Source organism: Balaenoptera musculus, chromosome 5, assembly GCF_009873245.2.
Source record: "Balaenoptera musculus isolate JJ_BM4_2016_0621 chromosome 5, mBalMus1.pri.v3, whole genome shotgun sequence".
Lineage (NCBI taxonomy): Eukaryota > Metazoa > Chordata > Mammalia > Artiodactyla > Balaenopteridae > Balaenoptera > Balaenoptera musculus.
In genome coordinates this window covers 53610524-53623179 of record NC_045789.1, presented here as the reverse complement: position 1 = coordinate 53623179, position 12656 = coordinate 53610524, and the positions used below count along the sequence as shown (strand labels likewise).

Below are 12656 nucleotides of genomic sequence, written 5' to 3'. Positions count from 1 at the left end.
ACAATGAGCCTTTTTATCCTTTCTTACATTTTGTTTGACTTCTGAGTCTTTGTGCCCAAGGAAAGTTACTTCAATTATGAGACAAATCAGCACAATTCAAATGAGTTCTCTAATGACAGCATTCACTTGGAAATATTTATTTAAAGGTTTATTTTTATCAAACAATTTCAAAATTATTAATTTTTAAGAGTATTAGAGTCCTATTTATATTCCTATATATTTAAGTCAGTCTGGATCTTATAAAAATTTTAGTGAATGGCACAAAAAACAAGGAAAATAGTTGCATCTTTACTTGATCTCTTTAGTTCCATTTCCTTTCCTTTAATATATGTTATATTTTAAGGAGATATATGTACATATATATGTATATATATCCTAAAATATAGCTCCTTAAAAAGAGCTTATTTGCTATTTCCCTGGTTTGGTGTTTACAAGTACAAATACAACCAGGATTTGACCCTCTCCTCAGCAAAGTATCCAAATCCTCCAGCTCCTAGTCTACCAGGCAGTTTCCAGGTGGGCCACTGCCATTCTGTTCTCACTCAGGATATTGGAACTGGAAGACAATTTGGAAATTTTCTAGTCTAGTGCCTTAATTTTCACATAAGAGAATTTTTCCGGAATGATAAAGAGATATGTCAATGACACATCACTGGCTAGTAAACGGTACTAGAACTAGGTGTCCCAACTCCTAGTTTAGGGTGCTTTCCATCACATCATTTCACTAATTACTTCACAGACTACCAGGAAAAGTCTAAATTATTCTCTAAGTAGTCTGACAATGAAGAGAAGTCATCACCCAGGCTCTTGCTCTTTTGGCCTATACTGCTAAATTTTCCACTATTTAAAATATTCAATTCATTCCTCAGGATGAATATTGATGCCCTAAGGATAAAGATGAATATCCAAGGATTTCCTATAGACTTATGTACCAAAAACTTGTCCAAGGTTGGATGTTTTAAATACTAAAAATACTTCTCAAGTATGTGTCTGAATAGTTTCAATCTTGTGTCCTTTTGCTAAAGGCCTCTTCTTTAGGAAATCAGTAATACAACAACTGTATTTTGGGTCACCCTAACATTCTCAGAATTTCTAGACTCTGCTGATCAATACTGTAGCACTAGCTAAGGAAGGGTGAGTAGGACGTACAAAAGGAAATGGCTAAAAGTCACTAGGTTTAGCCCTGTAAGGCATATTCCTCCAAGTCATGTATTGTTAGTTTTGTCTTATATCTCTCAGGTAGGGCCTCTCCCCATTTTGCAAGATATACAAGATCAGTTGAATGGATGTTTGAGAAGCTAGGATACTAAAAATTATGGTAAAAAGTGATAGCAAATACTCTAGAAATGGGAATAAAATGCTTACCATTGATTCAATTTTCTGGCTCATTTTTGTGAAATTTTTAGAAGCCTCTTTTCCAAACTCATCATATAGTTTGTCACTTGTAAATGACAATGTGCTATAGTAATTGTAGGTCGTCCTTTGATCTACAAGGATAGAGGAAAAAACTCATCATACTTTTTATCAGATGTGTGTAAAGCATCATCATTTCCCCATTTGGTAGTTGCTAGACAGACTGAGACAGGAAACAATGCCCTACCCTGGTCATCATCTCCATCATCCTGTTCTGACCTTCATGGTTATCTCAAAATAAAAGACAACAACGTGGGCTTCCCTGGTGGCACAGTGGTTGAGAGTCTGCCTGCTAATGCAGGGAACACGGGTTAGGGCCCTACCTGGGAAGATCCCACATGCCGCGGAGCAACTAGGCCCGTGAGCCACAATTACTGAGCCTGCGCGTCTGGAGCCTGTGCTCCACAACAAGAGAGGCCGCGATAGTGAGAAGCCCGCACACCGCGATGAAGAGTGGCCCCCCGCTTGCCGCAACTGGAGAAGGCCCTCGCACAGAAACAAAGACCCAACACAGCCAGAATAAATATAAAAATAAATAAATAAATAAATAAACCAGAGAAGGCAGAAAAAAAGAGAAAAAAAAAAAGACAACAACGTTCATCATCATAAGATTTAGAGTATAAAGCCATATGAAATGCTTGGTGTTCCTGTAGGCTAATTAGTCATGTGTTATCCATTCCTGAATAAGCCACAAGAAGCAGTAAGTCACACCATCTGAGCATATCACAGGAAGAGATTCAGAAGCTTCCCAAGAGTAAATGCATTTTTATATTTAAAAAGTAGATTTCTTCCAGTTCCATAACTATACACATCAATTCTTGCCATAGGGACTCTAGTGTAAGAATATTTATTTTGGATAAGGAGATGAGGGTAGGGATTAAAATGCTAGGAGCTCAGTATATAGAAGTTTAAGGAGGTAGAGTTGCCACGGATATAACCCTCCAGAGACACTACTTAGTTTCACCTGGTTCCCTTGTCCACTCCATTTATTTCTCCACCAGCCATAGGAATTGGTTTGGTCTGTTTCTTTAGCGATTGTCTCCACTTTCTGCATCCAGTTCAAGCAGCCCATGTTTTGTGGTCTGCTGAAGAATTAGTGCAACACAGCTTTTCCTCTACCCTCCTGTACATGAAGCAAGCACAGAGCTCAGAAGATTCATTCCATGAATATTCATGCCGACTATCTTTTCTGTGAGAGACTCTGTGCCAAGCATCTAGAACACGATGGTTGCGTATGGTTATGATAGGAAAATGGAGTGTGCCTCATCAATCTCAGTTGTTCTCTTGCTTCTCATCCTTTCCCTCACTTAAACCCCGGAGGGAAAGAAAACTAACATTAGACACCTGTGTCCCAAGCATATTTGCGTATCTCATTCAATTTAAAACAACCCCCATAAGAAAGTAGTATTATCCACATTTAACAGATAAGGACTACCATCTCAGAAGTGTAAATAAATTGCCCAACCTCAACATGACATGGCCAGAAAAGACTGAACTGGGTTTCAAGCTAAGGTCTAACTCCCAAAGCACAAATTTTCATTATATATTGCTTCTTGGAGTGGAAAAAGCCAAATACACTCACTGAGGCTATAGGAGAAATCTCTAGTTTTACATGAGAGTTATATAAGAAAAAAAGAAAACTACCAATAAATTCCAAAAAAACATTCTAGCCATCCAGAGGATTTGTTGGGACAGAAAGGGAAGTCTCTGGTCAGACTCGGACAAGGCCTGGGGAGGGGTTGGTTATGCATAAAGGAGATGGATGACACTGAAAGGTCAGGGTCTCCTGAGCATTAGCCACTCAAGTGAGGGTCTAGGGAGGATTTGCCTTCCTCCCTCTCTTTCACTGAATGACCTTGCCCTTGCCCTGAATGGACTGTTTGACCTGAAATGCAAGCAGATCACAATATACACAATTTCAAGTAACATTTTTAATTTATCTAAATATTGACCAATAGTTTACTTTAGGTCTAAAGTTGGGCCCAACATGTATCCGGAGAAAACCATAATTCAAAAAGATACACATACCCCAATGTTCATTGCAGTACTATTTACAATAGCAATTGTGTTGTATTGTAAATTGTATTGTATTGTAAATTTACTATTACAATACATGGAAGCAACCTAAATGTCCATCGACGGAGGAATGGATAAAGAAGATGTGGTACATATACACAGTGGAATAAGAAAGCCATACAAAAGAATGAAATAATGCCATTGGCAGTGACATGGATGGACCTAGAAATTGTCATAGTGAGTGAAGTCAGACAAAGACAAATATCATATGATATTGCTTATATGTGGAATTTTAAATAATGGTACAAGTGGACCTATTTACAAAACAGAAATAGAGTCACAAATGTAGAAAACAAATTTATGGTTACCAAGGGGGAAATGGGGGGAGGGATAAATTGGGAGATTGGGATTGACATATACTCACTACTAGATATAAAATAGATAACTAATAAGAACCTACTGTATAGCACAGGGAACTGTATTCAATACTCTGTAATGACCTATATGAGAATAGAATTTTTAAAAGAGTGGATATATGAATATGTATAACTGATTCACTTTGCTGTACAGCAGAAACTACACAACACTGTAAATCAACTATACTCCAATAAAAAATTAAAGAAATAAAGTTGGGCCCAAGATTCTGCATTTCTAACAAGCTCCTAGATGAGGCTGATGTTGCTGGTACCTAAGCACATGTTGAATAGTAAGGTTCTAAAGAGGAGGAGAACATACTCTTCTACATCCTTAGACCTGTTTCTTTTCAGTTATTAGATTGAATTATTTGAAATTGCCATTTATATAGGTTAAAAATGGTCAAATATCAGCAATTTTATATGCTTCAACCAAATGAACAACTTATCTATAGTCAATATTTTAATTTGCCTGATAGACTCAAATAGGTTGCTATGTTTCAAAACATATTTCCAGTTACCAGAATTATACAGCATGTGCAGTTGTTGAAAAATATTATTGAGAATATTAACAGAAAAGAAAAATAAGGATGAACATGAGTTTGCTGATAATTTTCTAACAGCTTTGTGATTCTATAACCTACAATGATGTTCATAATAGATTCACCTGCTGTCATTCAAATCACAAAAGGGACAGAAACGCAGTCCCAAAGGCCACTGGATAAAAACTGAACACACAGTTCTATGCTGTCCTGGGTTTTATGCCAAAATGATGCAGTCTGATCACCTCGATCTTTATCTGCCTGTTTCTACAATAGATTCGTTTGGCTCAGTTGGTTACCTAGGCGTGCCAGCACCCTAAATTCTCATGTTATATCTACTCTGTTTCTTAGGTACATCTCTAAACAAAAGACAGGTCCACAAATATGACAATAACACATATCATAACAATTGCTGTTTATTCAGGTGTGCTGTGTGGGCAGCGGACGTTGTGTATTACTCAGCTTATCATCCCAACAATAGGGTACACAGGAACAAGTTACTGAAATCTTACCAGGTTTTTATTGTATGCATATGAGTAAGATTTGCAAGCCTTATAATACTGGCTTGGGAGGAGGCAAAGGAGAAGTAGCAAGAACATTTCTCTCACTGAAGTAATAAGATCCCTAACATGACTAGGAATTCCTTGTTAAGTCAGACAAACCAAAATATACCCCAAGAAATATCATAGGTATGATCATTTATTTTTATCATTCACTATTCAGTAAACATTAATTATCTAATATGTGCCTAATAAGTTCTTTAATAAGTTTCTAGAAATACAAAAATGAGTAAAACATAGGCATCCATGGAGAGGAATAATGATGCTTACAACATAATGGGACTTAATATATTCAGAACAGAACTGTAGAATTATAAAGTTATTTTAGCTATTCTTTTTATACTAAAAAACTGCTCCAGAGAAATTATCAAAATGCAGATAGTCCAAATTCAAGACCTGCATATGGGCAAATTCTATCCCCCCCCAAAAAAAAAATCTTTGGATACTTTTTCTTTCAGGAATAATCCACCTTGTTTAGGAAAGTAAGATTGGATTTGTGTCTGCTAGTAGAAGATAACCAATTTACAGATCACCCATCTCTCTTACAAAAAAGCAACTGCTGCAAATTCCCAATTAAATTAGAATCCAGTGATTAGCTTCTTGGTTACAGGGTCTTGAACATCAAAGCATTATCTAGTCACTAAGGGAGATATTAAACAAATAGGTCAAAGTGGAGTCAACTAATTAAAACCTGAGACAGAGTAAGAAGGAAACTTCAGAAGGGTTGTTATGCCCTAGAAGAAGAGTTCTGAAGTACCCTGGGGACCTTTCTAATAACATAGCAGTGTTCAGGGTTCATCTAGCAGGGAGGTACCTGATTACCGCAGAGTGAACCTCTTTGTAATTAATATTCTCAGCATATCCTATCTTCTTTAATCACTTGCAATATATACCAAGATGATTTTAAAATAATGAATAGGCATTTATTCAACAATATGTTACTATAGGCATTTTCCCGACTAACTAGTACAAAATAGAGCCTACTTCCCTATGACCCCTGATTGTACAATTTATTGAGCTGTCAGGATTTCAATGAGTTAGAGTTATTTTAAATCAAGATGATTGTCCTATGACCTCAAACAACTCCAAACATTGGACTGTAGCTTTCCTATGGTTTTCCCTTAATTAAGACTTGATTATTGCTTGTTAATGAATATGAAAGCTAGCATGCTATTCCCAGCAGGAAGCATTGCTACATCAAAGATAGAAAAAAGAATCCTCCTTGGCTTGTGAGGATTAAATGAGTAACAAGGCAGGTGAAGAGTTCTTTGTACCAGCTATGCAAACAAATTATAGTAATGAATGAATCAGCTTGAGGCAAATCAAAACATGTATGTAATCAGGAAATATTTGAGGTAAATCACATGATGCCAGGGCAACCCATACTTACTGTATCTCACATAATGAACGATGAGTCCGATGCACACTGCCAGGACAATCAGGGATATAAAGGTGATGAGGCCAATAACCCAGGGCTCCAAACAAGCTCTCGTCCTGGCCCTCACCACAGCTGGCCTGAGAAAGAAAGCAAACAGATGGATTATATTACAGTGCACACCCATACCCACTCCTTAGGTGAAGTAGATATTCCTGGGGAACTAATTCAGGACACTCAGTTAGAAGGAAGAGTACTGTTTTGTCTTAGAACACACCCTAATCCCTGGCTGCTGAAGCCATTCCTGGCTCTGGTTGCTTGACCTTAGGCAGGTAATTTGACTTCTCTGTATCTCAGTTTCCTCGTTCAAAAAATGAAGATGATGGGCTTCCCTGGTGGCACAGTGGTTGAGAATCTGCCTGCCAATGCCGGGGACACGGGTTCGAGCCCTGGTCTGGGAAGATCCCACATGCCGCGGAGCAACTGGGCCCGTGAGCCACAATTACTGAGCCTGCGTGTCTGGAGCCTGTGCTCCGCAACAAGAGAGGCCGCGATGGTGAGAGGCCCGCGCACCGCGATGAAGAGTGGCCCCCGCTTGCCACAACTAGAGAAAGCCCTCGCACAGAAACGAAGACCCAACACAGCCATAAAATAAAATAAATAAATAAATAAAAAATTTTTTTAAAAATGAAGATGATAATGATAGTACCAATCTTATAGGATTATTGTAAGGATTAAATGAATTACTGTATGTAAAATGCCTACAACAGTGCCTCGCATGTAGAAAGTGCTATTTAAGAGTTAGCTATGATTTGCTGAGCCAGCTATGTGCAAGATACCAAGTCGGGCACTTCCACTGTAGAATCTTAAATGGCCTATGATATATGTTACAGTTTGAACCATATTAGGTTCAGGGCAGAGTTTCTAATTCTATTCTCTTACTATTTTTCTGAAACAAACTTAGAGGATACACATAAGAGATAACTAGAGGTCTCTTCTAAAGAACCTGAGTGTTTGAGCTAATATTGACCTCTAAACTTCAGCAACGCTGCAGGAAATCCCTTCTGCATGAAACTTCCTCAACCTCTCCCATTTGTTCTGCCTTCAAAAATACATGTTACTGAAAAATGTTGATCAACCTGATTTTTGTTTGATTAGTAAAGTTGCCGTTCCCTTGTGTTAAAATAGCTGCTAAACAAACTCAAAAGTTAGAGAAAATGAAATAAGTCAGAGTTGGCCAAGTTGTTTAAATACGATGCTGTTATTTTAAATTTCTTGAGGTATTTAGCATGTTGGTAGAATCAAGGCTTGTGTTCTTATCTTCAGAGCAGTCTGGTACAAGAACTGAGGGAAAGGGCAGTGTTATCCTGAAGGAGCACCTGGGGTTGCTTCAGAATAAAGAGAATTCCAAGTCCAGCCCTTTCCTTACCAGCTTGGACAAGTTATTTAGACTCTGAACTAAGTTTGTCCATCTGTCAATAAGAGACAGCCTACCCATTCTGTTTAAAGCACATGGTTGACTGTGGGACCCAGAATGAGATCATAAATGTGAAAACTTCTTGGAAACTGTGAAGCATTTCACAATAAATAATCGTTGCTTACAGAAATCAAGGGAACTCCGTTTCCTGATGATACAAGACCAGGAAGCGACATAATCATTCTGGTCCCTGGCACACCATCATCCCATCTTGGGTCTGTCTCAATGTCCTGTTTGGCGGGAACACTGTTGCAGAAGTCAACAGTGTCATCGCCACATGACTCTGCCCTGCTGAAGTCACTGGAATGTAGTGGAAGGCTCCAGGGATTCTACTTGGTCTCCTCCCTTATTTCTGTTATATCCCCATGGGGCTGTAGCCGAGGAAACTATCTTTCTCTCCCCAATCTCTTCCATCTCCAGTTCTCCCTTGAGTGGGATTCCAAGCACCTGTTCCTAGAATGACAATTACTGTAATATAAAAACACTTCTCCACTTCTGCACATTTCTTACATGAAAACATGCATAAGAAACTTATAAACTGACTCCTGTTCCTTCATCCCTGAATGCTTGCTATTCATTTGCTGCAGAAGAAAGGAGATGCATATAGCAGACATAAGCAAAAGTTTGGAGGGAATATGGGGAGGGAAGGGCTTCTCAACTAGTTTCAACACATGCCAGATGAAGAATATGAATTTGTAAATATAGGAAACAATTGATATTGATATAATCGTCAAAAGAATATGTAGAACTGTGAAATATAAGACAGAAGTTCTATTTATTCTACAATAACTCTTAATCAAGGCAGAAAATTAAAACAATGCAGCCATTAAATTGATGAGGTAGAGCTACCCGTATTAACATGCAAAATGTCAATGATATATTTTAATGAAAAAATATTGCAGAATAATATGCATCCTATGTTCCAGTTTTTGTACATAATAAAACTATATGTGTAGGTGCATAGTGAAGTATATAGAAAGACACACAAAATTTTTAACAGTAAGAAGTGGAATAACAGAAGTAAGAGGGCAACTTTAATTTTAATTTATGTACTTTTTTATGTTATGATGGATTTTTAAAAAAAAAGAAACATCATGCTTTCGAATTAAATGAGAGAGAGAGAAAAAGAGAGAGAGAAAGTAACGAGGATGGTTATACATGCCTTTTCATGGAGTTCCTATCACTATCTTGTTTGAGGTACTGCTGTGTCTTCTTTTCCTGTCTCCCACCTTTCAACACTATTTTAGGGCTGCTCTGTCTTTGGTGGCTTTGAGGGAAATAATAGGGATAGTATGGGATAAAGAAAAAAGAGAATCCATCAAAAACACTTTGAATAAACAGGTAAGAGAGTATGTTTCTGATTCTGACCACCAACCTGCTGTATAGTGTGGTACCAGCAGATTCATTTCTCTCCCTTATTTTCTCCATATGAAAAACAAGGATAAGAATTCCAGACCCTTACTAACTTGATGAGCTCTTAGAGATAAAAATGATGAAGTATTTCATTACTTTGAGCTGCCCAGTAGAAAATCATTGTACAAATAGTAAGGACTATTATTATTATCATCATTATTTTAATTATTAATAATAATGGTAATGACCACATTACTGAGATTTTTTTCATTTGAAACATTATCTCTTCCCTTCCCAGTCTGTATGAGATTGCTTTTCAAACTGATTCACCCTGTTTCTTAATCACTTTTTTTGTTTGCTTTCTCAGCAAGTGATTCCATACTGAATTGCTCCAAATTAGATGTAGTAGAAGTGTGCTAAAAAAAAGTTAGTAAAATGGAGGAATAAATCTATTTTACATATCAACAGACACTTGTGTAACTAACCTCTTCCTGCACATAAACACTTGTCCAATCATTACTGGGGCCTGTTGAAACTTATATGAACCTCCTCTTGTAAAACCACCTTCAGACAGACTGGATAAATTCTAATAGCTTCAGTGGTATCAGATTTCTTTCTATGATTTTTCTTTTCAGTTGAGGATGTGTAATTAGACAGTGAATGTAGCAGGTGAATATGACAGTTAAAATATGGTTATATTTTTATAAGCTCCAAATTGCCAGAGGACAAGTCCAGAGGTGCATTATCATTATCACTTCTTAATGTGTCTTTTTCTAGAATAGTATAAGAAAGAAAAGCAGCAGCAACAACAACAAAAAGAGGAGGAGAAAAAACATACTACCAGAAATAAACCACATGGCAAGCACTGGAGAACCATAAGTCAAGGCTCACAGTGCTTCAGAGGAAAGTTTACCAGAACAAACGCTTTCCTAACACCACCACCATGGACCGATTAATAGTAGATGTCCAACTCGTTGCCCATTCTCTGTAATGGTAAACAGTGCTGATATTCTTAGTTGGAATGTTTCACCAGCTCAGTCCAGCTGAGCTGTTTTGAATGAACACAGGCACAGTATCTATAAAGCTGGTGATGCTAATGCATCATTAACTACTTAAGCCAGAGGTCAGCAAAGTTTTCTGTGAAGGTCCAGATAGTAACTATTTTAGATTTTCTGGACCACACACTCCTTATTGCAACTAGTCAGCTCTGCCACTGTACTGCAAAAGCAGCTACAGACAATACATATACAAATGAACATGGCTGTGTTCCAATAAAATTTTATTTCTGTACACTGAAATTTGACTTTTGTATAATTTTCACTTGTCATGAAATATTATTTTTATTTTTATTTGTTTCAACCATTTAGAAAGTATAAAAATCACTCTTAACTCAAGCTCAAAACAGGTCGTGGGCTGGATTTCACCCTTGGGCCATAGTTTACTGATGGCTGACATAAGCAATAGCCTACAAGTCAATGATAATTGTGTTGGGAAGTTATAATAGTCTTTTCATTTTTTAGTCTCAACTGCATGGCAAATCTAATTTAGTGTGTCTCCAATCCCATTACCACTAACTTTGTTCTGATAATTGTCACTAAAACCCATCATGCAGCTCGATAACAGGTTTCTCGTCTGCCTCCCCAATCTCTGAATCATTGTCCATTACAGTAAGTGCTCTTTCTGGAAGTGATAGATCCAGTGGCTGAGATCACTTGAAACCCAAGTTGGCCTCAGTTAGCCTGGCATTACCCCTCTTCCCCATGAGCTTTCTAGCTCTTTGCCTTTGTTCCTGCTGCCTCCTATATGGAGTAACTCAGAGTCTGTAATTTGCTTGCATCATAAAAGCCTTTGTGCATTTAAGAGCCAGTTCAGAAAAGTCCCCTTTATTTCAGTAAGCTATATTCACCCCTAAGTATCACATCATAATATACAGTTTGAGCCTCTTGGGGATAATGTCTGTGCCTTACTTATCTCTTTATTCTCTGACCACTCTGATGCTCAATATATATTCACAGAGGGGATTGAATTGAAGTTGATTAAGCCAAATTGAACTGACCATTTGTCAGTACCACAATATGGGTTTCAACCTCTCTCAAGCACTTCTGTTCTGCCTTAGTCTTAGAAAAGAACTTGGAATATTACAAAAAGAAAAGAAAGGTCAGACATTGTGAAGAATAATTACTATTTAAGTAAAGCCTGATTTCCATAAAACACTTTATATAATAATCAAGTGTTGTGGGTTAATAGTCTATTTCACCTGTTTAAAACATATAATTTTGCAAATATGATTTTATCTATCTACTGTAAAGTGTTATCATAGTACAGAAAGTGATAAATGAAAATAAGGAGACATTAATTTCAGGAGACACTTCTTATTTGTGGTCATGAATGTCTGTATATATTACATATCCAAACAAAGCATAAGGAAAGATACCACAATGAAGAAACAGCATAGTACCTTATGACATTACTAATTCCATAAGTCAGTGCTTAAGTTTTAAAATATTAGTTAATAAATATTTATTCAGTTTTTGTTGTGTATTTGGCACTAGCTCATTTCTTTACCTTATAGATTGTGCCTGCTTGTCTTGTTCACACAAAAACTTCAGATGCTTTGTGCTTTGTGGAAGACTCATATCAGCTGGCATTGGTGAGATCTTCAATCTTATAAGATTAGATTCTTATTATAGTCTAGAACAAGACTATTAAAATATCCAAGGTGGAACTAAAATTTTGAATACATGCTCATGGATCATATGTTTTCATTGCTATGTTTTTTAAAGAAATACAAATAAATTACTACTTATAAAATTACAAATAATCCAGAGGGCAGACAGCAAAAGCAAGAAGAACTACAGTCCTGCAGCCTGTGGAACAAAAACCACATTCACAGAAAGATAGACAAGATGAAAAGGCAGCGGGCTATGTACCAGATGAAGGAACAAGATAAAACCCCAGAAAGACAACTAAATGAAGTGGAGATACGCAACCTTCCAGAAAAAGAATTCAGAAAAATGATAATGAAGATGAGCCAGGACCTTGGAATAAGAATGGAGGCAAAGATCAAGAAGATGCAAGAAATGTTTAACAAAGACCTAGAACAAACAAACAGGAGATGAACAAAACAGTAACTGAAATGAAAACTACACTAGAAGGAAGCAACAGCAGAATAACTGAGGCAGAAGAACGGATAACTGACCTGGAAAACAGAATGGTGGAATTCACTGCTGCAGAACGGAATAAAGAAAAAAGAATGAAAAGACATGAAGACAGCCTAAGAGACCTCTGGGACAACATTAAATGAAAAAACATTCACATTATAGGGGTCCCAGAAGGAGAAGAGAGAGAGAAAGGACCCAGAGAAAATATCTGAAGAGATTATAGTCAAAAACTCTTCCCTAACATGGGAAAGGAATAGCCACCCAAGTGCAGGAAGTGCAGAGAGTCCCACACAGGATAAACCCAAGGAGAAACATGCCGAGACACATAGTAATCAAAGTGGCAAAA

At 37.2% G+C, this 12656-nt stretch overlaps 1 protein-coding gene across 1 annotated transcript in view; it reads right to left on the bottom strand.

The window, feature by feature from the left end:
• Nucleotides 1-10094, bottom strand: part of TMPRSS11E (transmembrane serine protease 11E) — a 32780-nt gene extending 22686 nt beyond the window's left edge. Inside the window, exons 1-3 of the mRNA XM_036852236.1 lie at nucleotides 10063-10094; nucleotides 6335-6459; nucleotides 1366-1487 (exon numbers count right to left, since the gene is read on the bottom strand). Coding sequence (XP_036708131.1) covers nucleotides 1366-1487; nucleotides 6335-6459; nucleotides 10063-10094 — 279 coding nt within the window. The remainder of the gene's footprint in view (nucleotides 1-1365; nucleotides 1488-6334; nucleotides 6460-10062) is intronic.
• Nucleotides 10095-12656: the final 2562 nt, after the last annotated feature.